General features: G+C 44.2%; 1 protein-coding gene across 1 annotated transcript in view; it reads right to left on the reverse strand.

The window, feature by feature from the left end:
- LOC124789245 (polyglutamylase complex subunit TTLL1-like) overlaps positions 1-27,326 on the reverse strand; it is a 117,805-nt gene that overhangs the window by 78,815 nt on the left and 11,664 nt on the right. The window contains exon 3 of the mRNA XM_047256539.1: positions 18,724-18,902. Coding sequence (XP_047112495.1) covers positions 18,724-18,902 — 179 coding nt within the window. The remainder of the gene's footprint in view (positions 1-18,723; positions 18,903-27,326) is intronic.

Consider the following 27,326-nt stretch of genomic DNA (forward strand, 5'->3'; position numbering starts at 1 on the left):
TCCGGACGGGGACTACTCAAGAGACCGTCGTTATCAGGAGAAAGAAAACTGGCGTTCTACGGATCGGAGCGTGCAATGTCAGATTTCTTAATCGGGCAGGTACGTAAGAAAATTTAAAAAGGGAAATGGATAAGTTAAAGTTAGATATAGTGGGAATTAGTGAAGTTCGGTGGCAGGAGGAACAAGACTTTTGGTCAGGCGAATACAGGGTTATAAATACAAAATCAAATAGGGGTAATGCCGGAGTAGGTTTAATAATGAATAAAAAAATAGGAGTGAACGCATTATTGTGGCCAAGATAGACACGAAGCCCACGCCTACTAGCTCTGCAGATGATGAAGAAATTGATGAAATGTATGATGAGATAAAAGAAATTATTCAGGTAGTTAAGGGTGACGAAAAATTTAATAGTCATGGGTGACTGGAATTCGAGAGTAGGAAAAGGGAGAGAAGGAAACATAGTAGGTGAATATGGATTGGGGCTAAGAAATGCAAGAGGAAGTCATCTGGTAGAATTTTGCACAGAGCATAACTTAATCATAGCTAACACTTGGTTCAAGAATCATGAAAGTAGGTTGTATACATGGAAGAACCCTGGAGATACTAGAAGGTTTCAGATAGATTATATTATGGTAAGACAGAGATTTAGGAACCAGGTTTTAAATTGTAAGACATTTCCAGGGGCAGATGTGGATTCTGACCACAATCTATTGGTTATGAACTGTAGATTAAAACTGAAGAAACTGCAAAAAGGTGGGAATTTAAGGAGATAGGACCTGGATAAACTGACTAAACCAGAGGTTGTACAGAGTTTCAGGGAGAGCATAAGGGAACAATTGACAGGAATGGGGGATAAAAATACAGTAGAAGAAGAATGGATAGCTCTGAGGGATGAAGTAGTGAAGGCAGCAGAGGATCAAGTAGGTAAAAAGACGAGACTAGTAGAAATCCTTGGGTAACAGAAGAAATATTGAATTTAATTGATGAAAGGAGAAAACATAAAAATGCAGTAAATGAAGCAGGCAAAAAGGAATACAAACGTCTCAAAAATTAGATCGACAGGAAGTGCAAAATGGCTAATCAGGGATGACCAGAGGACAAATGTAAGGATGTAGAGGCGCATACCACTAGGGGTAAGATAGATACTGCTTACAGGAAAATTAAAGAGACCTTTGGAGAAAACAGAACCACTTGTATGAATATCAAGAGCTCAGATGGAAACCCAGTTCTAAGCAAAGAAGGGAAAGCAGAAAGGTGGAAGGAGGGTCTATACAAGGGCGATGTACTTGAGGACAATATTATGGAAATGGAAAGGAGGTAGATGAAGCTAAAATGGGAGATACGATACTGCGTGAAGAGACTGACAGAGCACTGGAAGACCTGAGTCGAAACAAGGTCCCGGGAGTAGACAATGTTCCATTGGACTACTGACGGCCTTGGGAGAGCCAGTCCTGACGAAACTCTACCATCTGGCGAGCAATATGTATGAGACAGGCGAAATGCCCTCAGACTTCAAGAAGAATATCATAATTCCAATCCCAAAGAAAGCAGGTGTTGACAGTTATGAAAATTAGCGAACTATCAGTTTAATAAGTCACAGCTGCAAAATACTAACACGAATTCTTTACAGACGAATGGAAAAACTGGTAGAAGCCGACCTCGGGGAAGATCAGATTTGATTCCGTAGAAATATTGGAACACGTGAGGCAATACTGACCTTACGACTTATCTTAGAAGAAAGATTAAGGACAGGCAAACCTACGTTTCTAGCATTTGTAGACTTAGAGAAAGCTTTTGACAACGTTAACTGGAATACTCTCTTTCAAACTCTGAAGGTGGCAGGGGTAAAATACAGGGAGCGAAAGGCTTTTTACAATTTGTACAGAAACCAGATGGCACTTATAAGAGTCGAGGGGCATGAAAGGGAAGCAGTTGTTGGGAAGGGAGTGAGACAGGGTTGTAGCCTCTCCCCAATGTTATTCAATCTGTATACTGAGCAACCAGTAAAGGAAGCAAAAGAAAAATTCGGAGTTGGTAATAAAATCCATGGAGAAGAAATAAAAACTTTGAGATTCGCCGATAACATTGTAATTCTGTCAGAGACAGCAAACGACTTGGAAGAGCAGTTGAACGGAATGGACAGTGTCTGGAAAGGAGGATATAAGATGAACATCAACAAAAGCAAAACGAGGATAATGGAATGCAGTCGAAGTAAGTCGTGTGATGCTGAGGGTATTAGATTAGGAAATGAGACACTTAAAGTAGTAAAGGAGTTTTGCTATTGGGGGAGCAAAATAACTGATGATGGTCGAAGTAGAGAGGATATAAAATGTAGACTGGCAATGACAAGGAAAGCGTTTCTGAAGAAGAGAAATTTGTTAACATCGAGTATAAATTTAAGTATGAGGAAGTCGTTTCTGAAAGTGTATGGAGTGTAGCCATGTAGGGAAGAGAAACATGGACGATAAATAGTTTGGACAAGAAGAGAATAGAAGCTTTCGAAATGTGGTACTACAGAAGAATGCTGAAGATTAGATGGGTATATCACATAGCAAATGAGGAGGTATTGAATAGAATTGGGGAGAAGAGGAGTTTGTGGCACAACTTGACAAGAAGAAGGGACCGGTTGGTAGGACATGTTCCGAGGCATCAAGGGATCATCATTTTAGTAGTGGAGGGAGACCAAGAGATGAATACACTAAGCAGATTCTGAAGAATGTAGGATGCACTAGGTACTGGGAGATGAAGAAGCTTGCACAGGATAGAGTAGCATGGAGAGCTGCATCAAACCAGTCTCAGGACTGAAGACCACAACAACAACAGTTATAAAAAATCGGAAACCAACAAGAACATCATTTTTCGACATAGTCTCCCTTGCGTTTCAGCGCACTTGGTCCATCGTTGTACAAGCTTCCTGATGTCCTCGTAAAAGGTTTTCGGTTGAGCTGTGAGCCAGGAATGCTTTCACTGCTTCGTCCGAGGCATATGGACGGCCCCTTCATGCCTGTTCGAGTGGACCAAACAAGTGGTAGTCAGAAGGGGCAAAATCGGTACTACATGGAGGATGATCCAGTACTTCAAATTTGAGTTTCTGGAGCATTTCAGCAGTGTGGGCAGCAGTATGCGGACGGGCATTCTTGTGCAATAACACAACACCTTCTGACAACAACCCTCGGCGTTGCTTCGTACCTCACTGTAACGTACACTGTTTATTGTTGTGCCTATTTCCCAATAATGTTCCAGTACTGGACCTTGTGCGTCCCAAAAAACCGTAAGTATCAGTTTTCCTGTGGACGGTTGAGTCTTGAACTTTTTCTTGCACGGCGAATTTGGATGTTTCCATTCCATACTCTGCCGTTTACTCTCCGGCTCGTAATGATGGATCTATGTTTCGTCACTAGTGATGATTCTATCTAAGATGTTGTCCCCTTCGTTACCATAGGGATCCAAATGTTTTTTGCAAATGTCCAAGCGCGTTTGTTTATGCAACTGTGTGAGTTGTTTTGGGACCCATCTTGCACAAACCTTATGAAACCCAAGTGTGTTGTGGATGATTTCGTAGGCAGAACCGTGGCTAATTTTCAGACGATGTGCCACTTCGTTAATAGTTAATTGTCTGCCTAAGAGAATCTTTTGACGTGAACGCTCAATGGTTTCTTCATTTGTGGCGGTAAACGGTCGTCCGGCTCCTTCGTCGAGCATCACAATTGTGCGACCATTCCGGAATTCTGCAATCGAGTCGTAGACACTGGACAGTGTGTTGACCGTTATGTTTGCATGTAAACAGTTTTGGATCGCATTGGGACAAGTGGCTCACTTATTTCCTTGATTGTTGTGCGTGACTCTGCTTTGAACTTCTTTTGTATTCAGTAGGCACAAGACGCCTGCATGCTTACGAATTTTGTCTATCTTTTAAGATTTCCGGGAAAGCCGCTTCGTTTCTCATTAAGTGGTTTTTTTAGTGTAACGTTTCAGATTGTTCGATTGTTAGCTGACTTATTCTAGCACCGTTACGTTTCCCTTAACCGCCACTCAGGACGACGAGACTGTAATTGTTTCTTCGTGTTTTTAAAAGAGTAAAGCGCCATTTGACTGTGTATTACTGTACAGTATTTATCTTGTGTACTGTCTACTTTTCGGCTTTTATGCCATTATCAAGTACAACGCTAAAAGTTGTTGTTGTTGTTGTTGTTGTTGTTGTCTTCAGTCCAGAGACTGGTTTGATGCAGCTCTCCATGCTACTCTATCCTGTGCAAGCTCCTTCATCTCCCAGTACTTACTGCAACCTACATCCTTCTGAATCTGCTTAGTGTATTCATCTCTTGGTCTCCCTCTACAATTTTTACCCTCCACGCTGCCCTCCAACGCTAAATTTGTGATCCCTTGATGCCTCAGAACATGTCCTACCAACCGGTCCCTTCTTCTTATCAAGTTGTGCCACAAAAGTCGTTAGACCATTATTATGTCATATCTGTTAAGGCAGCCAAAGCAGGTAAACAAGACTAACACATGTCTTTAAGATATAACTGTCCACAGTTTAAACTACTCTGGCTGCCTTAAAAGATATCTTCTTAGCACAGAAGACAAATACAGTCAAAAGGCCGTTTACTCTTTTAAAAAGTATTACGTGGTTCAACACCATCGAAAACTTTTGTTTCTTGATGATTGTGTTTTGAAGTAAGCCTTACCCAAAGTGTTGGCTGGGCTCTAAACTCTTGATTAGTTTGCGTCAGCTGATTATTGTGAGCCGACAATAAGAGCTACTAGGTTTTAAATTTGTTTAACCTTAGTATTTTAAGATGTGTTTTAAATAAAGCTTTCTTAGGATCTTCCTGTTTAAAGAATTCTAACTTTCTTTTTCCCGCAGTTCTTTTAATAAAAAGATTGTTCATTTCAGGGAAATTGTAAATTCATGGTAAGTTCCTATAGGACCAAACTGCTGAAGTGATCTGTGCTTAGGCTTACACACTACTTAATCCAACTTGAACTAACTTACGCCAAAGCCAACAAACACACCCATGCCTGGGGGAGGACTCGAACCTCCGACACTGGACTCGCATTCGGGAGGACGACGGTTCAATCCCGTCTCCGGCCATCCTGATTTAGGTTTTCCGTGATTTCCCTAAATCGCTTCAGGCAAATGCCGGGATGGTTCCTCTGAAAGGGCACGCCCGATTTCCTTCCACACCCTTCCCTCACCCGAGCTTGCGCTCCGTCTCTAATGACCTCGTTGTCGACGGGACGTTAAACACTAATCTCCTCCTCCTCCTCGAACCTCCGACGGGGGGAAGCGACGCAAGCCGCGCCAAGGCGCCTCAAACCGCGCTGCTACCCCACGCGGCATTTATTTCATGATTGTTAAGTTTTATTAATAGTAGTTTTTATTGTTACGGCAAGATTTGCAGAATAAATTTTGATCTTTTTAGGCAGTTTTCTGGTTTTCGAATTGCGGCGTTATTGACCGCTTTTTCTGTTAGTGCAATGTTCTATAATGATTTTGTATGTGTGTTTCAGATATCTCCCGAGTACTGTATTTGTCAGTGTGTATGCGAAGGCATCTGCCAGGAAGGCCTTAGGCGCCGTTTGATGGTGACCGCTATGCCTTGCGTTGCAATCTGCAACGTCAGCGTCATTTGAATGTGCTGTAAAGCGTGTAAGCTATGATTCTGTTGAGTTGTTTATTCTAACTTCACATTTATTTGTAATTTATTGCTAAACAAATGTGTGAAATTTGTTTGTGTATCCTCTGGCTTTGTGTCCACGATCCTTCCACGTCCTCATAGAGTGTAGTTGACAATTTAATTCAATTGTATTAAGCTGACAAACAATGCACAGGGTCGGGCTGAAACAATCAGGCACTGTCTACGGTTGGTAGCTCGTGTGGCCCAGCTGCGAGGCTAAAACCGAGTGGGGTAGAACTACGCACGAAGAATGCCCTTGTTAGTTACAACGGAGCGTTGGACTGCAACTCATCGCGCTTTTCTGATTGAACCATATTTGGTTGGTTGGCTGAGTGCGGGGAGGCGACCAAGCAGCGAGGTCATCGGTCCCATCGGATGAGGAAAAGATGAGGAAAGTGCTCTTTCAAAGGAACCATCCTTGCATTTGCCTAAAACGATTTAGGGGAATCAGAGAAAACCTTAATCAGGATGGCCGGACGCAGGTGAACTGTATATCAGAAACGGTGACAGCAGAACGGCATACAAATCGATGATGTATTTTGTGTGTTTCCTACTAGAAGCCATCGGGAAAGCCGAGGACAGTACGGCCGCCAGAAAACGTACTGAATGCCATTGATAACAGTCCTAGGCGTTCAGTAAACCTACACACACTACACACACCAGTTTCACACCTGCCACTCCATAGGGTGTGCCACATTATCCACAGTGATTCACCTTATGGTCCGTACAAAATATGGCCGACCCTTAGGTTATGGAAGCCACTACGCGTCCTGGAAACAATTCAGTAAAGACCTCATCGCTCTATTGGCCGAGTATAGGGGAATACTTCCCAATCCGATCTGTCGGAGAAGCACACTTTGTACAATAAGCAAAACACTCGATACCGTAGTAATGAAAATCCACAGGAACTCCACGGAAAACCACTCCATAGTGAAAAAAGTCACGGTTGGGTGCAGTGTCCGGCTTCCAGGATCACTGGAGACTATTTTTTTCGAAGATCATCGCGAAAGCGAAGTCACAGTCAATTCGGAACGTTACAGAGCCCTACTGCCGGCTTTCCTCATTTCTGAAGGACACAGACAACGGGCTGGGTTGACATCAGTTTACTTCCAGCGTCCGCCTGCTTAGCTGGGCGGTAACGTGTTCGCCTACCATGCAACCGGGCCCGGGTTCGATTCCCGGCCGGGTTGGGGATTTTCTCCGTCTGGGGAGTGGGTGTTGTGTTCTCCTCCTCGTCGTTTCATCCTCGTCACCGGCGCGCAAGTCGCCCAAGGTGGCGTCGACTGGAATAAGACTCGCACTTGGCGGCCGAACTTCCCCAGATGGGGCCTCCCGGCTAACGATGCCGTACGCTCATTCCCATTTTACTTCCGGTAAGATGGGGCGACTGCGCAGAATCGTCTCAAGTTTCGGAGACACGCCGTTGCCGGCCAGATCCGTCGAGCTGTTTACCATTTCCTTCTGTGGGGGCTCCTGAAGTGTCGAGTATTTGCATCATGTATCCCCAACTTGGAGATTCTGAAGCGACGCATTAATGGAGAGGTCAAAGTAATTCCACCGCACGTGCCTGTGAACCTAATGGACAGTTCTGTTCGTCGACTCCGTCACTGCACCACAAGGATTACCTCACAGAAAACGTGTCCTGTGCTATTGTGCCATGAAACGACATTACATTACTTATCACTTCCGATTCTCGTCCGCTGCGTGCCCTACTTAGCGTTACTGTAGAACTATAATAAAATGGTAGATGGTTTCTGTCGGACCCTACATTTCTCACAACTGCAATTTCTTGGAAAAAATGCTGAAGCAACGAAACAAACCGGTGTAAACAAAGCCGCTAAAAAACTGTTTTTAATACACTTATGTTCACAAGAAACACAACTCCAAGAACAACTACAGATAAGACTTTTTTTTCATACTACATGTACACTACTGGCCATTAAAATTGCTACACCACGAAGAAATGCTGATGACAAACAGGTGTTCATTGGACAAATATATTATACTAGAACTGACATGTGATTACATTTTCATGCAATTTGGGTGCATATATCCTGAGAAATCAGTACCCAGAACAACCACTTCTGACCGTAATAACGGCCTTGATACGCCTGGGCATTGAGTCAAACAGAGCTTGGATGGCGTGTACACGTACAGCTGCCCATGCAGCTTCAACACGATACCACGGTTCATCAAGAGTAGTGGCTGGCGTATTGTGACGAGCCAGTTGCTCGGCCACCATTGACCAGACGTTTTCAATTGGTGAGACATTTGGAGAATGTGCTGGCCAGGGCAGCAGCCGAAGATTTTCTGTATCCAGAAAGGCCCGTACAGGACCTGCAACATGCGGTCGTGCATTATCCTGCTGAAATGTAGGGTTTCGCAGGGATCGAATGAAGGGTAGATCCACGGGTCGTAACACATCTGAAATGTAACGTCCGCTGTTCAAAGTGCCGTCAATGCGAGCAAGAGGTGACCGAGACGTGTAACCAATGGCACCCCATACCATCACGCCGGGTGATACGCCAGTATGGCGATGACGAATACAAGCTTGCAATGTGTGTTCACCGCGATGTCGCCAAACACGGATGCGACCATCATGACGCTGTAAACACAACCTGGATTCATCCGAAAAAAATGACGTTTTGCCATCCGTGCACCCAGGTTCGTCGTTGAGTATACCATCGCAGGCGCTCCTGTCTGTGATGCAGCGTCAAGGGTAACCGCAGCCACGGTCTCCGAGCTGATAGTCCATGCTGCTGCAAACGTCGTCGAACTGTTCGTGCAGATGGTTGTTGTCTTGCAAACGTCCCCATCTGCTGACTCAGGGATCGAGACGTGGCTACACGATCCGTTACAGCCATGCGGATAAGATGCCTGTCATCTCGACTACTAGTGATACGAGGCCGTTGGAATCCAGCACGGCGTTCAGTATTACCCTCCTGAACCCACCGATTCCATATTCTGTTAATAGTCATTGGATATCGACCAACGCGAGGAGTAATGTCGCGATACGATAAACCGCAATCGCGATAGGCTACAATCCGACCTTTATCATAGTCGGAAACGCGATGGTACGCATTTCTCCTCCGTACACGAGGCATCAGTTCAACTTTTCACCAGGCAGCGCCGGTCAACTGCTGTTTGTGTGTGAGAAATCGGTTGGAAACTGTCCTCATGTCAGCACGTTGTAGGTGTCGCCACCGGTGCCAACCTTGTGTGAATGCTCTGAAATGGTAATCATTTGCATATCACAGCATCTTCTTCCTGTCGGTTAAATTTCGCGTCTGTAGCACGTCATTTTGGTGGTGTAGCAATTTTAATGGCCAGTAGTGTACATTAGTATGTTCTGCAGAAAGGATTAGCATTCCCAATAGCATCCCACACCATAAGGCTTTAAGTTGGCGCTGTATGTCGTGTTAGAAGGCAGTCACTGTGATGTAGCTCCTCCTGTCTGGGCGAACCAAAATACGGCCATCATTTTCAAACAAACAGGACCTGGATTGCTCCGGAAATACTATCTGATGCCATTCCTGTCCACAGTGACGTCCTTCCAAACACCACTGCCGTCTAGCAAGTTTCTGCACATTCGTCAAAGGTAGGCGGAGAAGCGGACGACGCAGATATAACACACGCCGTAATAACAGGCGACAGACTGTCATCTCTGACAGTGTACCATGCGTTCCACTGTTGCGCCAGAGCCGAGGAGGACGCGGATCTGTCCTCCATAGGCATTAGGACGAGTTATAGACCTTCTCGGTGGGATGGTCTGGATGTCGCGACCTAACTCATCTCGTCCTGTTCTACGGCCTTCAGTGAACCATTCGGGGCTGTACTGCCGAAACACTTCGCCCCGCACGAGCAGCAATATCCCGAATGGATGCATCACATTCTCTCACGCCAATAATACGCACTCTTTCAGACCCACTGATTTAAGAGTACGGTTCCTGCATGCGCCTGCGAGGCATCCTTTACGTCTGCTCAAGTCGCGCTCATCCATTACCTTCGGTTTATTGCGACAACAAGTGCCGCAGGCATATTTTACCAGTGAGTGGTATTGCACCGCAATATTAATGTTGATTCAAAAATGGTTCAAATGGCTCTGAGCACTATGGGACTTAACTTCTGAGGTCATCAGTCTCCTAGAACTTAGAACTACTTAAACCTAACCAACCTAAGAACATAGCATACATTCTCCGCAATATTGAGAGTGGTAGTGATGTTCAGTCCCAATGGGGCACTGTTAAGTGGGACGTTCGCCAAGGGTCGGTGCTGGGGCCACTGCTGTTTCTTATTTATATAAATAATATGCCTTCTAGTATTACAGGTGATTCAAAAATATTTCTGTTTGCTGATGATACCAGCTTGGTACTGGAGGATCTTGTGTGTAATATTCAAACATTATCAAATAATGTAGTTCATGAAATAAGTTCGTGATTTGTGGAAAATAATTTGATGCTAAATCACAGTAGGACTCAGTATTTACAGTGTCTAACTCACAATTCGACAAGAACCGATATTTTGATCAGACAGAATGGGCATATTATAAGCGAGACGCAACAGTTCAAGTTCCTAGGCGTTCGGATAGATAGTAAGCTGTTGTGGGATGCCCATGTTCAGGATCTTGTTCAGAAACTAAATGCTTCTTTATTTACCATTAGAACAGTATCTGAAATAAGTGACAGTCCAACACGAAAAGTTGTCTACTTCGCATATTTTCATACGCTTAAGTCATATGGTATTATATTTTGGGGTAATTCTTCTGATTCAAAAAGGGTATTTTTGCTCAAAGACGGGCTGTTCGAGCTATATGTGGTGTAAGTTCGAGAACCTCTTGTCGACCCCTATTCAATAGTCTGGGAATTCTGACATTGCCCTCACAGTATATATTTTCTTTAATGTAGTTTGTTGTTAGCAATATTAGCTTATTCCCAAGAGTTAGCAGCTTTCACTCAGTTAATACTAGGCATAAATCAAATCTGCATGTGGAATGCACTTCCTTGACTCTTGTGCAGAAAGGAGTGCACTATTCTGCTGCATCCATTTTCAATAAGTTACCACAAGAACTCAAAAATCTTAGCAGTAGCCCAAACACGTTTAAGTGTAAACTGAAGAGTTTCCTCATGGCTCACTCCTTCTATTCTGTCGAGGAGCTCCTGGAAGAGCTGAAAAATTAAGCAAATTCGAGTGTTACATTGTCGATTTTCTTTATTTAAACTTACGAATTGTCGCCTGAATACGTTTCTTTTATTTCATTTTATCTGTTTCTACTGTAGTGTTATAATTTCATGTATTGACTCGTTCCATCACCATAGAGACTTCTCCTTAATTTGGTCCCACGGAACAATAAATAAATAATAAAAATAAAATCCACGCCCGAGGCAGGATTCGAACCTGCGATCGCAGCAGCAGCGCGGTTCCGGACTGAAGCGCGTAGAACCGCTTTGCCACAGTGGCCAGCACAAAGAAGGCTCTTTATCTTTGTTGACGGGAACGTAATACACTGATCACCGTGTTTCCGAAGGAGCCCACCAATCTTTGCGGATATCGGGCCAGCATAAGGTAGATAAGCGATCCTAGGGTTGTTTTTCTGTGTCTCAGTCTCAACCTGTTTCTCAGGTTTCTTGATTTTTGATTACAACAGAGGCCCAATTTCACAATCTGTGTATCCATTCCTTCGGAACAATACTCGTAGGTATATTTCTTCTATGACGCTCTCCCTGTCTTACTCCTGTCGAGCTTAATGGGCAAGAGTACTTACTTTGGTCCTGAGACGAATGGAAATGGCTTGAGAGGTTTTCTGTAGATGCTGTGAAACAGGGATCCGTGCGGTCTTGTCTTCACTAAAACACCCAGTAAAGATAGCTGGCCAGCTTTTTCAATTTCGTATAAGGAGGAACGGAATTTAAATGTTCCAGAACCTCTTCAAGGATTTTTCGTTGCGTAAGGTCAGATTACAAATGTGTAGCCCACGTATTAAGACATGCCTGGCACTTCTTATTCATCACGATAAAGAAACAGTGTCACTGTTTACTGACTCAAAGTCTTGAGGTCTACGAGATGATTTATTGTTCAGTATCAGTTTTCTAGGTCCTTTTAAGTCTTTGCGGCTAGCTCGACAAAACAAAGTCATAGTTAAAACAAATAACGCAGTTTACTTCTGCAATGACTGCACTCCGGGACTGCTCACAACTGAAACAGAGCGAGAAGCGTGTGCCTGGTCCTCTCCAAACACACGTTGCTTGCGCCACCGTCTCAGTACAGAAAGTAGTTCCCTTCCAAATTAGAATAAATGCTAAACTTTCTTCTTCTCAATAAAATGCACTTATTAAGTTCGTCTCATTGAGGCAAACCGTCCATAAAGGCCCCGTCAGAGTTTCGAGTTCTCCCTCGGACATGGGTGTGTGTATTGTCCTTGGAGTAAGTTAGTTTAAGTTAGATTAAGTAGTGTGTAAGCTTAGGGGCCGATGACAACAGCTGTTTGGTCCCATAAGACCTTACCACAAATTTCCAATTTTTCTTTTTCGTCCACGAAGCTTGCCGCACGAACAAAATCACGCTCACAGTGCCTAAGAGCTCATAACTTCCGGTAGAGACATCTGACATGCGCAACTAATATCTTTAAGGTCTTCAGAGACTCTGCAGGTTCCGTCTGCTACAAGTTAAGGGTACTATTGCAATGTTATAGTATCAGCAGACACACATCAGTCAGAGCTTGGCGTGCTCTAGATCACTTACTTCAAAGTATGCCTGGGACAGCGTAATTAATGAGTCTATCGAAATGAATACTTCTGAACCCTAGTAAACCATTATGGAGATTTCAAGTTAAACAAGGCTTGGAGTCCAAGAGTCGATTTATTAATATTTGTATTAAGATCTAGCTGGTCGGCTAATCCACCTGAGCTGGAAAAATCTGAGATAATGTTCGTTTCAAGGAATAACATCACAGCTCTGAAAAACAAAAGAGAACCAAATGCCACAGCGGCCACAGAAAGCAGAATTCTGCTATAAATGGCGGTACGGCACCGACAATACGTCACAGTCAGGTAACACTCAGTTCACAAGACTTCACGCAGACGTGACGTCATTTTGACGTTACGGTTTGTATCGAAGACGGGAAGAGCTGTCTGTCGACTTTCGTGACCGTTCGATTCACAAGTGAGGCGAACATCACTTTCCAAACAATAACGGTACCCACAATTAGAGAGAGCTGGAAGTTGCACTTCTTCTTTACAGCAGGATACAAAAACATCTAAGTTGCATTTTTTTATAAATGTGTTAAGTTCTGTATTCGTGTGCACTGAGCTGAGGTTACGGGAGAGATTAAAAGTTTGCAGGAACAATTCCGAAACTTACTGAAAAACTGAATACCCCTTCATCAACCCCGGAAGTGAGAGCTACAAGCAAAAAACAAGCTGAAGCCAGCCAGTATTGAATTCGTTTAATGTATATATTCAACACTGCTCATTAACGTATCTCAACATCGTAGGTTTACTTCTACGAACTCTGGAAACTAGTTTGAGGTGTAGGTCAGTAATTAAAAATGTGACGAGCCGTTCTAGCAGACGAATTAGAGCGGCAGGTCATTTCAGTTCTGCCCTATGAGTAAATGCTTTTTCGAAATACCAGCAAACTGATGGTCTCATGAAAATGCATCGGTATTGGCACAATTCGTTGTAGTAGATAGCGAAAAATGTCATATTGGTGGATAAATATGAACTTTAATCGAAGGCATTCTTGTTTGGCAAAGACGTGTCCTAAAAAAACTAGCTCATAAATTTTCTTTTAGACTTTGTAGATACCTGAGACTAAGTTGCCTTCTAATTCTTTTGGAAGCGTGCCAGTCTTTTTCTATGCTTTTGATTGTGAATGGTAATTTGCTTTACCTGCTGATCAACGCGTTTTGAATATTTATTCGCACTTGCGTGTTTCATTGTTAATTTGCAAATAACTGACAATGACAACTAACTCCTGAGAGAGCACTCTTGCACGTATATAACAGCAAATACAGCAGAACGTACTTCCATTAAATTAATAAGGAAGTTCCACAGTATTTCAGTTTGGAAACCGCTGGACGCGAACAAGCTACTTCATACTTCATAACTCCGCACTAGCTTTAACCATCGGTATGTCGCTATGTGACATTTAATTACAACAAATCGTAACAAGAACGACGTGATTTTGTAAATATTTTGTGTGCCGCTGCCTTGAAACGTCATACTTTCATAACACGCAAGTTATGATACGAAAATTATCAATTACAAGATCCAATACCACGACTCCCAAGCATCCCACATCGTACACTTGTAAGATGGCAAGAACTATGCCCCTTACATGAAGTCATTAAAGATCACCTAACTCACGTTAAGTGAACAGTAGGGCTGAACAAAAATGACTGACAAGGCACAATGCATCTTGTAGAGGGTATAGTATGGACGTATTGGAATAATTAATGTCGGGTGACAGTTTTAAAGTAATTCACACAACATGACAACTTTGTGGAAACGCGTCGATTTACTGGAGGCTAGTTTACACCAGGGAAGTGTTCGAGTTGACCACGGCACACGGCTGGGGAGTGGCAAAGGGAAGCGACAATAGGCAGCTTAGGGCGGCTCAAACTCTTGAGAAAGCGGTAACGGGGCGCGGCCTCCAGCCGCCTTAAGATGAGTGACAGTGAGGGGCGGGGGGGAGTGGTTGACCCCATGCTGGTGTACCGGAAAGCAGACGGAGAACTTGTACACCTGTTGATAAATGCCCGTCATCCCGTTTTCAGTGAAACATGCGAGAAAGCCGCGCAAAGCTACAGTGGAGTGGTCAACAGAGGTCAAAATATGCGTGTTCGTGACTATAGCAACTTCACACTGAATTCACGGTCCACAGAGTCTGAAGTAAATCAGGTGAAGAGCGACAGAATGAAATACGCCGGCCTCCGATGGGAACGTAGAACCGAGGGATTTGAAGTACTCTCCTGGGAGTCAGAATTCCGGAAAAATTGGTGTTTTGTGAAGACGCTAACCTTGATGGGTGGCCTGGGAGGAGCTAAATAGCAGAAGTTGAGAGGAAGGGAAATTTTGTGGGAAATTGTTCTTCCCAGAGCAGGCATTGGTCGGCGCTGGGAAGCGACGCATAATTAACGCGACTTGCGCTGCAATTGGCGTAAGTTATTTTGCTGGAGGGGAAACCGAGGCAAAGAGGTCTTCCATTCCCAGCTTGCCTAGAGTGCACACGTGGCGTTCTTTACTCAGCTTGCCTGAGAAAGAGTGAGCATCTCTGCAGTTTAGGACTTAGCAAACGGAACAATTGAGCTTGGAGATAGGAAGTTTTCGTTCAGCTACGTACTGAGCAAGATAGCTGGGAGTGAATAGACGAGCGCAGCCTTGCAGCACCACAAGGTCGGCCGACGTCCGCACAACGACGCCGCGCCGCCCCGCTGTATTCGGTGATATTGCGCCCGCTCCGGCCACTGATTAATTTGTCGGATCACGTCGGCAAAGTTTCCACGAGCGTTTCATGGGCCATGTATTGTAGAATTCTTTTCGCTCTTCGCATTATGCCTGGGTCAGTTGGTAGGAATTACTATTGATTTATCGCGTTTTACTCCACGCAAACGCAATTTATTACCACTGCCTGTTAGGAGAGTCATGTAATGTGATGATTGAAGGTCGTGAATTAAAATAAATCTGTGCTAATCGACTGCATCTGTTTTCAATCAAGTACTTGAAATCCCAAGTCACTTTCTTAATTAATTTTATGTTCAACATTTGCATCTGGTGTTCAATAGCTGAATATAACATCAATGTGCACCCCTTTTAATTAAAAGTGATCAATTCTGAATCAGTTAATGTCAACACTGCCACCGCAGTTCAATCAGGAGTCACAGGGCCTTATTACTTTCTTTGCGTTATCCGACATTGCGGCAGTTTTGCACTCTCTATTGATCTGTTAGTCAATTACCTGGGGTGAAGGCACACCAAAACCAGATGAGTGACAGGTGGGGTGTTAGACGTTAACGAAAGCCGACAGCTGTTCCTGCTGTCTTCGATACCGCACGTGACGTCAAAATGACGTCATGCACTTATGAAGCCTTGAGAACTGAGTGCTACCCGTCACAGTCTGGTTATTACCATTTATTACCAAAGCTACGTCATTCGCCAGTCAAGATAAGAATGTGTCAGTGTTACAATGTTAAGATTGCACAAGCATAATAAATCAAGAACAGAAATAAGGTAAGTGTGCATAAAAATACAAGAACAAAGTTGCATAAGTAGTACAGTATAACACTTGATGACATACAGAGTGAGAACTATGAACAAGTTCATTTTCACTTCATTTCGTATATCAGTGCGTAGTTGAGGGAGTCCAGTTTGCTGTCTGACTGTCAAAGAACTCATTTAAACTGTTCCATGGCTTTTGGCGTAGGTTTTGTTATATCTTTCGCAGAAAATTTCACCAGTTTAAAAGACTCTTTTTCAGCATTTAGATGGTCGAACACTTTACTAGCTACTGTTGGAAAACCATACCGTGTCAAGGAGGGTCGACAGCTTGGGATGTCTGTGTTTTACTTATTGTGTCTGTTATAACTGTGGACGTTTTTCCTTTTGGTGAATGTTTCATGATTTTCTTTCACAAATATGAGACAAGTGAAGATATAGTCTGGAAATTGTCTTCACTCCTAGACGTGGGAAGATGGGTTTGTAGTGGTGCAGTTTTCTGCTTGATGGTATGATCCTTATTGCCTTTTTTGTAGTAGTACTATTTTCTTGCTACCTTTAGAGTAACCCCATAGTAACCAGCCATAGCTGATGCGGCTGTGCAACGATGAATAATATACCATCACCAGATACTGATCAGTTACCACATTCTTCTGTTTCGTCTGAAGGTGCGTAACTCGTGGCAGTTGGTCACACGCATGTGCAGTGTGTTTTTTCCAAGTGAGTTTACTATCCGCCATCAACCACGGAAGCTTCACAGCACCTGCTCTATTTAGGAATCCTTTGTCTCTGAAACTACATACCATTTTTGCTTTTTTCTTATTTATTTTCACGCCCTTTATATCAAACGTTTCCTTTGTAGCATTACACAAAGTACCTCCTTCTTCTTGAGCCTTGCTAGCATCAACGCCTTTCGAGGACAGAGTTGTGTCATCTGCAAACTGCAAGTACTTTTCATGAGAGCTTAAGTCACTTACAAATACTAGGAACAGGAGGGTGGCTGTTACCGATCCCGTATTCCAACTCCTGTTCATGTGATAGTGTCCCCTGGACTGATACAATCTGCCCTTTGTCTTCCAAATAAGATTTGAGGGTTGCCAGAACAATGCCTCCAACTGCACACATGTGCTTATTTACACTACTGGCCATTAAAATTGCTACACTAAGAACAAATGCAGATGATAAACGGGTATTCATTGGACAAATATATTATACTACAACTGACATGTGATTACATTTTCACGCAGTTTCGGTGCATAGATCCTGAGAAATCAGTACCCAGAACAACCACTTGTGGCCGTAATAACGGCCTTGATACGCCTGGGCATTGAGTGAAACAGGGCTTGGATGGCGTATACAGGTACAGCTGCCCATGCAGCTTCAACACGATACCACAGTTCATCGAGAGTAGTGACTGGCGTATTGTGGTGAGCCAGTTGCTCGGCCAGACGTTTTCAATTGGTGAGACATCTGGGGAATGTGCTGACCAGGGCAGCAGTCGAACATTGTCTGTATCCAGAAAGGCCCGTACAAGACCTGCTACATGCGATCGTGCATTGTCCTGATGAAATATAGGGTTTCGAAAGGATCAAATGAAGGGTACAGCCACAGGTCGTAACACGTCTGAAATGTAACGTCCACTGTTCAAAGTGCCGTCAATGCGAACAAGAGGTGACCGAGACGTGTAACTAATGGCACCTGTACCATCACACCGGATGATACGCCAGTACGGCGATGACGAATACACGCTTCCAACGTGCGTTCACCGCGATGTCGCCAAACACGGATGCGACCATCATGATGGTGTAAATAGAACCTGCATTCATCCGAAAAAATGACGTTTTGCCATTCGTGCACCCAGGTTCGTCGTGGAGTACACCATTGCAGGCGCTCCTGTCTGTGATGCAGCGTCAAGGGTAACCGCAGCCGCGGTCTCCGAGCTGATAGTCCATGCTGCTGCAAACGTCGTCGAACTGTTCGTGCAGATGGTTGTTGTCTTGCAAACGTCCCCATCTGTTGACTCAGGGATTGAGACGTGGCTGCACGATCCGTTACAGCCACGCGGATAAGATGCCTGTCATCTCGACTGGTAGTGATACGAGGCCGTTGGGATCCAGCACGGCGTTCCGTATTACCCTCCTGAACCCACAGATTCCATATTCTGCTAACAGTCATTGGATCTCGACCAACGCGAGCAGCAATGTCGCGATACGATAAACCGCAATGGCGATAGGCTACAATTCGACCTTTATCAAAGTCGGAAACGTGATGGTACGTATTTCTCCTTCTTACACGAGGCAACAAAACAACGTTTCACCAGGCAACGCCGCTCAACTGCTGTTTGTGTATGAGAAATCGGTTGGAAACTTTCGTCATGTCAGCACGTTGTAGGTGTCGCCACCGGCGCCAACCTCGTGCGAAGGTAATCATTTACATATCACAGCGACTTCTTCCTGTCGGTTCAATTTCGCGTCTGTAGCACGTCATCTTCGTGGTGTAGCAATTGTAATGGCCAGTAGTGTATGAGTACCTTATGAGGAATGTAGTGAAACGCCTTACTAAGATCGCAAAGTGTCAGTGCTACAGATTTTTTTCCTAAAAAAACTCTTTTTAATCCTAGTAACCTTGTTGGGGTTCAGGCAGCGAGAACACAAATTGCTTCCCTGAGGAAATCGAAAAGTTGTGCACAACAGGGAATCAACAACTTGGCTGTACACCCGACAGCACACCGTTAAACAGTCACAAGGAGAATAGGTGAGCGATCACAACAACAGTACGCATCTGGACCTCCGGACGAGCGCCTGCGTGCAGCGCGCCGCAGACAGACCCACCTGCGGGCAGCACGAAGGTGACGGGCACGAAGTCGAGGTAGACGTATCGGCCCGTGACGTCACTGCGTTCGGCCAACGGCTCCTTGTCTCGCTCCAGCTGCTTCCGGTACCGCTTGATGTTCTTCACCAGCAGGTCCTTCCGCGACAGCTCGTAGTGGTTCGGGAAGTGGTTGATCATCCTGCCGGCAGTCGGGGAAGTCACTCGTCACTATAACGCCCTCCAGTGGGGAGGCTATCTGCACAAACAACTAGGACCACAGTAGAGAAATAATCTGAAGGTGGTTCGCATAACCCTGTGCCAGACACTTGAAGGTTAGAACACAACGTCTGTCTGACAGGCGGATATGGTTTACGTTTGTTCCGCTAGAGACCGTGAAAATCACCTTACGATCCTAGCCATCTACGAGAGTCTCATTTGATATTTAGTCGTGGTATAATCGCATGCCAATTTACCCAGCAAAGCTTGGTTGGACTCCACACCAACACCGTCTCACAGGCCGGAGCTCCTGGTAAGACCAAATATTCAGCCGCCTCACACACCTATGTTCCTGAATTCGCACAACTGCGCCTTACAGGCGGATAATCCTACTTATTCTTTAAGTTCTTTCACATGACATTTTCGGTTCCCTGACCACGCTACAGTTTTTGTAAGTCCATCCTTTTGACTGGAGGTCTTGGGGACCACGGCCGTTCACTATCTTAAGAAAATGAAACACATAGAGCCGTCAAACGGTTCAAATGGCTCTGAGCACTATGGGAGTTAACATCTGAGGTCATCAGTCCCCTAGACCTTAGAAATACTTAAGGGTGGTAGGACGCCAAACGGGATGACTTGGAGCAGGAGAGGAACCACAGGACATTTTAATTTCCACTGTCTATACTTTTACAAATAAATTCATAAAACTTTGTCAGAATGGCCGGAAAGGATTCAGGCTTTATACTTATAGTGGTGCAAGTTCAAAAATATAAGAAAACAATTTATTTTTTTACATTTGTGTTTCACCTTTCTTTCACTTACCATTGGCTTCATTTGTCGCTATAGGTACACTTTTCTTCATAAGTAAGGGAGCTTCTTCGATGAATTTTGCACAGCATACAAACCATACTTACAGGTGTATGAAACTCTAGAATTTTCCAAATATATTAAAAACTGTGGTAAAAATTGAGATAATTAACTATAAAATTTGAGTTTTTTCTAAACATGAAGTTTAAAATATAACAGCACATTCATTTTTTTCATAAATTAAATACTTTCTACACTTTTTACACCTGTACGTATGGTTTGTATGCTGTGCAGAATTCATCGAAGAATCTCTCTTACGTATGTGGAAACGTGTACCTATAGCAACAAACCCAGCCAATAGAAGTGAAAAAATGATGAACCTTCACATGTAAAAAAAAAAATTATTTTGTTATGTTTCTGGACTTCCACTGCTATGATTGTGAAACCTGAATCCTTCCTGGTCATGCTGACAAAGTTTTATGAATTTATTCGTAAAAGTATAGACAGTGGAAATTAAAATGTCCTGCGGTGTCTCTCCTGCTCCAAGACGGCCCGTTTGACGTCCTAACCCCCTTAAACCTAACTAACCTAAGGACATCACACACATCCATGCCCGATGCACGATTCGAATCTGCGACCGTAGCGATCGCGCAGTTCCAGACTGTAGCGCCTAGAACCGCTCGGCCACTCCGGTTGGCCCTGCAGCCGTCCTTGTGATCTTATTTATTGTGTAGCTACCAGTTTCGGCGGTTCAATACGCCATCTACAGGTCTTAGTTGAGGCTAAAGGTGTTACACGATCCATATATACGCTGCATCAGTGCACTCCAGCCATCAACTGCAGTTGATGGTTGCAGTGCTGGCATCACAGTTACAGGCAGTCAGCCTAAACCAGTTATGTTTGAAACTAATGCAGCGTATATATATAGATCGTGATAACCCATTCAGCATCAACTAAGGGCTGAAGGTGGCGCACTGAAGCGCCGAAACTGGTAGCTACACAATAAATAAGATTAGGATGGAAATAGGCGTTTCATTTTCTTACAACGCTACAGTTTAGTTTATGCTTTAGTGGGTTTGCTTGGAGAAAATTGGAATGAAAAATTTTGTTCATAAAATCGCAAATACCAAGTTACTTATTTTCAAACGTGGTTACAGTTCTTTTTAATGTGTTTTTATTTCCTTATAAACTACTGTTTTACTCGTTCGAAATATTTCTTGTACATTCATATGTACTTTACACAGTACCAATTCCGATTCGATTTATTATAGCTCATTCACTTTTAGCGTCGCTAGCTTGAGAAGATAGGTATTACAATTATTTTCTCTAATTACACTCCTTTACTGTCGTTACTTCGTTATACACTCCTGGAAATTGAAATAAGAACACCGTGAATTCATTGTCCCAGGAAGGGGAAACTTTATTGACACATTCCTGGGGTCAGATACATCACATGATCACACTAACAGAACCACAGGCACATAGACACAGGCAACAGAGCATGCACAATGTCGGCACTAGTACAGTGTATATCCACCTTTCGCAGCAATGCAGGCTGCTATTCTCCCATGGAGACGATCGTAGAGATGCTGGATGTAGTCCTGTGGAACGGCTTGCCATGCCATTTCCACCTGGCGCCTCAGTTGGACCAGCGTTCGTGCTGGACGTGCAGACCGCGTGAGACGACGCCTCATCCAGTCCCAAACATGCTCAATGGGGGACAGATCCGGAGATCTTGCTGGCCAGGGTAGTTGACTTACACCTTCTAGAGCACGTTGGGTGGCACGGGATACATGTGGACGTGCATTGTCCTGTTGGAACAGCAAGTTCCCTTGCCGGTCTAGGAATGGTAGAACGATGGGTTCGATGACGGTTTGGATGTACCGTGCACTATTCAGTGTCCCCTCGACGATCACCAGTGGTGTACGGCCAGTGTAGGAGATCGCTCCCCACACCATGATGCCGGGTGTTGGCCCTGTGTGCCTCGGTCGTATGCAGTCCTGATTGTGGCGCTCACTTGCACGGCGCCAAACACGCATACGACCATCATTGGCACCAAGGCAGAAGCGACTCTCATCGCTGAAGACGACACGTCTCCATTCGTCCCTCCATTCACGCCTGTCGCGACACCACTGGAGGCGGGCTGCACGAAGTTGGGGCGTGAGCGGAAGACGGCCTAACGGTGTGCGGGACCGTAGCCCAGCTTCATGGAGACGGTTGCGAATGGTCCTCGCCGATACCCCAGGAGCAACAGTGTCCCTAATTTGCTGGGAAGTGGCGGTGCGGTCCCCTTCGGCACTGCGTAGGATCCTACGGTCTTGGCGTGCATCCGTGCGTCGCTGCGGTCCGGTCCCGGGTCGACGGGCACGTGCACCTTCCGCCGACCACTGGCGACAACATCGATGTGCTGTGGAGACCTCACGCCCCACGTGTTGAGCAATTCGGCGGTACGTCCACCCGGCCTCCCGCATGCCCACTATACGCCCTCGCTCAAAGTCCGTCAACTGCACATACGGTTCACGTCCACGCTGTCGCGGCATGCTACCAGTGTTAAAGACTGCGATGGAGCTCCGTATGCCACGGCAAACTGGCTGACACTGACGGCGGCGGTGCACAAATGCTGCCCAACTAGCGCCATTCGACGGCCAACACCGCGGTTCCGGTTGTGTCCGCTGTGCCGTGCGTATGATCATTGCTTGTACAGCCCTCTCGCAGTGTCCGGAGCAAGTATGGTGGGTCTGACACACCGGTGTCAATGTGTTCCTTTTTCCATTTCCAGGAGTGTACATTCAACAAGGAAGTCCTAGTCCTAACTCAAGGCTGTTTTTTAGAGTGCAATTGCTGCAGGAATATCTTCAAATATGTCTAACATAAACAGACAATCCGTGCAGTTGATAAAAGAGATTTCTGAAGAGTTTGGATCTGAAACTGACTCTGGTGATACATACGGTATTGACGTAAACGATCTGTCAACTCTAGAACACGACACGGGCTCAGAAACATCCGTAAAGTAACTGAATCAGAATATTTCGTAAGAACAGAATGCAACAATTTCTACACAAGTCGATCAGCACCGCCCAACTGAGAAAGTGAACAATCTTAATTCCGACATTAATGTGCCAGATACGATAAGCACGGAGTGTGACTTTCCATGATTCACCAAGTGTTCCAAATTCCACTGTAAGCTGATCTCAGGACTACCGAAGTGACTCGAATTGTCATTTCTGTACACCTAAAATATTGCACAAGACTGATAAAACTTTGTTCGAGACAGATGGCCTCTCTTTCTGAAATTGAATAAAAAACTAAAATCTTTTAATCTCAACACTTTATTCATTTTAAGTGTTCACATAAATCCCCATATTGAACAATGACTATGTATATTGTGTGTGCGCGCGCGCGCGCGCGTGTGTGTGTGTGTGTGTGTGTGTGTGTGTGTGTGTGTGTGTGTGTGTGTGTGTGTGCGTGTGTGTGTGTGTTTGTGTATGTATGTATGTCAGAACAAAAAACGATATTCGCCCCAGAGACGGATGTTCCAACTCCCTAATCGCCTCCCAGGCGGATGTTCCACATGACGAAGTGTAAAACCATGTTCCTCTCTGTTAGGTGCGAACTGCAGAGTAGTCATGCGGTTAGACAATAGGTTGATCACAGGAATCCTAAATGTAAATGAATTTGAAATTAAACCTGTGTCAGTTTTTTCCCACTCGAAACCAACAACATTTAATAACAGCTTAACTGCATGCATTTGGAACAAAGCATAAACAGGAATGTCGGTTGATCACGTCCTCACCACACTGCGTGGTTAAGACTGCCCACGATATGAGATTATACGGCGTGCACAACAGGGATGTGGGTTGCCTATCTTACAGACGACAACGTATTCGCTCTCTCACGTTGTAATTTTGTATTAACGGTGGAGCCTAGTTTTACTGTGAGGCGACCATTTTATTGACTTTTGAACGATATTTTCTAACGTATCGTGTTAACGTGATTCACGTCACAAGTTACAAAGTTCTAAGCAGTTTAATAGTGCGAATCAAAGTTCAGAGCACGAGAGGGCTTGTTTTGTACCTTTTGGATGATTGTACGGCAATTTGTGCTACTTTATCCCGTGCAGCATCCAATTTACAGTTGGAAATGACTGTTCAAGTTATCATCTTACGTAGCGCATAGTTCACTCGCAAATCACTTTAGACCCAATGTATTAAACATGTTGTCCCATTGCCGATTTAAGAATCGTCTCACTACAAATTAGAATATGATAATAAACATCCTTACACAGTACCATATCGCTCTCGACTGCTGCAGTTACTCTTTTTGTTGTTGTGGTCTTCAATCCGCAGACTGGTCTGATGCAACTTTTCTCGCCATACCACCCTGTGCAAGCCACTTCATCCCTGCATAACTACTGCAACCTACAACCAACTGGAAATCTAAAAGAAAGGGAAATCAATCTGACAACCTCTGTCGTTAGCATTCATTACTTCGTGAGAATAGAGAACTATTTGTGTTTCACAAGAACGATTTCTCCTAAATCCGTGCTGACTATTAGTCAATAAATCGTCATCTTCGAGATAATTCATTATGTTGAATAGTCTGTAAGTCAGCGAATTACTCCTGTTTCCTTTTTTGGGTATTGGTGTGATTTGTGTTACTTTCCTGTCTTTAGGTACAGTTCTCTCGATGAGCGAGCGATTGTACATCATTGTTAGATATGGAGCTATTATATTAGCATACTCTGAGAGGAACCTGGCTGGTGTGCAATCTGAACCGCAAGCCTCCATTTATTAACAGATTTAAGCTGCTTCGGTACACTGAGGATATCTCCTTGCAAGTTACTCATGTTCGCAGTGGTTCTAGATTCGGATGCTGGAATATTCACTTCGTCCTCTTTGGTGAATGAGTTTCGGAAAATCGTGTTCAGTGACTCTTCTTTAGTGGCACTGTCATCAGTGGCATAACAGTCGTTATCGCGCAGTGAAAAGTATTGTTTGTGTCTCGCCGCTGTTGTACTTTACATATGACCAGAATCTCTTTGGATTTTCTTCCAGATTTCGAGACAGATTTTCGTTGCGGGAACTATTAAAAGCATCTCGCAATGAAGTTCGCGCTACACTTCGAGTTTCTGTAAAATTTTGCCAATCTTGTGGATTTTGCGTTCTTTTAAATTTGGGACGCTTTTTTCGTTCCTCCGCAAAAGTGTTCTGACCCGTTTAGTGTAGCAGGGGGGAATCAATACCGTCTCTTATTAACTGATGTGGTATATATCTCTCAATTCCACTCTATTCCACTTAGACCATGAGAAAAAAAATGTTCTGAGTCAAACGAAAACTGGGCACAGAGCAACGCCAATGTTATTTTCCTACGAAAAAAAAAGCTCGCTATTTCTGTATTCATCTCGTTATGCAATTAGCGTTTATGGCCTAACAACGAGTTGTGTAGCTTATCATTCATTTATGTAATTTATTTAATAATTAATCATCATTTGAAGACTGCATTTCAACCTCATGTTTTCTGGTACTGTCGCTAGAGACTCGGTAACGCCTTGAAAGCGCGTATATATCAACGTAACTATCAGGCATTCTTTGAAACGATATTAATAATACTGAAATAAATTTATAGCAGTATGTGAAAAAGTTTTATCTATGTGAATGTGTGTATAAGCAGGAGAACATTCACTGCTAACCGATCACCCGTTATTTTGATCTACACATTGTTTCTGTCTTTTAGGCAGGTCGGATCTACTTTGACACTTCAGCTTGGGCTTGAGACTGGATATAAAGCCGAAATCATGATTGTGTTAAATAAGTGAATGGTTCAAATGGCTTTAAGCACTATGGGACTTAACATCTGAGGTCACCAGTCTCCTAGAACTTACAAGGGAACCTCCCCATCGCACCCCCTCAGATTTAGTTATAAGTTGGCACAGTGGGTAGGCCTTGAAAAACTGAACACAGATCAATCGAGAAAACAGGAAGAACTTGTGAGGAACCGTGAAAAAATTAGTAAAATATGCAAACTGAGTAGTCCATATGCAAGATAGGCAACACCAAGGAGACTGCGAGCTTAGCAGCGCCGTGTTCCCTTGGTTAGCGTAAGTAGCTGCGAAACGAGAGGTCTATGGTTCAAGTCTTCCTTCGACTAAAAATTTTACCTTCTTTATATTCGCCTGTCCGTTCGTTTATTGACATTTATGTTCACTGCAATGAGTTTAGTGCCTGTGTTTTGCGACCGCACCGCAAAACCGTGCGATTAGTAGACGAAAGGACGTGCCTCTCCAATGGGAACCGAAAAAACATTTGATCGCAAGGTCATAGGTCAACCGATTCCTCCACGGGAAAACACGTCTGACATATTCTATACGACACTGGTGACGGCATGTGCGTCACATGACAGGAATATGTTGTCGACCCACCTAACTTGTACACTTGGCGAATGGGTAAAAAGATTGTTCTACCTTGCCCGTATTTAGGTTTTCTTGTAGATGTGATAATCACTCCCAAAATAGTGATGAAAACATAAGAGTTTGTCACATAAACTGAAAATAAAAAATTAAACTTTTCGCTCGAAGGAAGACTTGAACCTAGGACCTCTCGTTCCATAGCTGCTCTCGCTAACCACGGGACCACGGCGCACCTGGACTGCCAGTGTCCTTGATGTTGCCTATCTTCGCATGGACTACTCAGTTTGTATAATTTACTAATTTTTTTCATAGTTCCACACAACTTCTTCCTGTTTTCTCGATTGATCTGTGTTCAGTTTTTCAAGGTCTATCCGCTGTGCCAACTTATAACTAAATCTGAGGGGGGTGCGTTGGGGATGTTCCCTTGTTAGAACTACTTAAACCTAGCTAACCTAAGGACATCACACACATCCATGCCCGAGGCAGGATTCGAACCTGCGACCGTAGCGGTCACGCGGTTCCAGACTGAAGCGCCTTTAACCGCACGGCCACACCGGCCGGCCAGGTGACTGGTAGACTGCGAGCTCAGGGGACGAGTCTACGGGCACACGGAGACGGCAAGATCGTAGATGACATCATAACAGGACTCGCTGATGAGTTTAAAGTGAGTGTACGGTGCTCATTTCTGATCTGCAGTGACCGTACCCGAAATCCGTGGACTCGCGCCAATGTGAGGCGCGCGATCCAAATTATACGACGTACTACACTGCCAGTTAATTATACAAACTTTTAGTGGTGAAAATGGATAAATTCCCGGCATTGCTACTCCTGCAAAACGGCCTTCATAAGAGTCCTCAGCCTGGTTTCACCATGAGGCGAGGCTAAAATATGACATTGGCCTTGCAACAATCCATATTGCACCAGGAAATGTTTCAAGCCTGATCAATAGATTGAAGAAAGTTCAGCGCTCAGAGGCAACGCCACAAGTGCATTTGGTTCCACGGAAATTCTTAAAAAGAAGTTCCACAAAAACAGAACAGGGAAACAGTTCAAGGCATATCGGTCAAGGGGCCAACCAAAATCACAACACTTCAAGTTTCTACGGAAACAAATGTAGTTTAGTCATTGTTATGAAATCCAGGTACGACTCTCTTTCTCGAGAGTAATAAGCAGGCTTTAAAAAGACGCCACCGC

Source organism: Schistocerca piceifrons, chromosome 3 (genome assembly GCF_021461385.2).
Source record: "Schistocerca piceifrons isolate TAMUIC-IGC-003096 chromosome 3, iqSchPice1.1, whole genome shotgun sequence".
NCBI lineage: Eukaryota > Metazoa > Arthropoda > Insecta > Orthoptera > Acrididae > Schistocerca > Schistocerca piceifrons.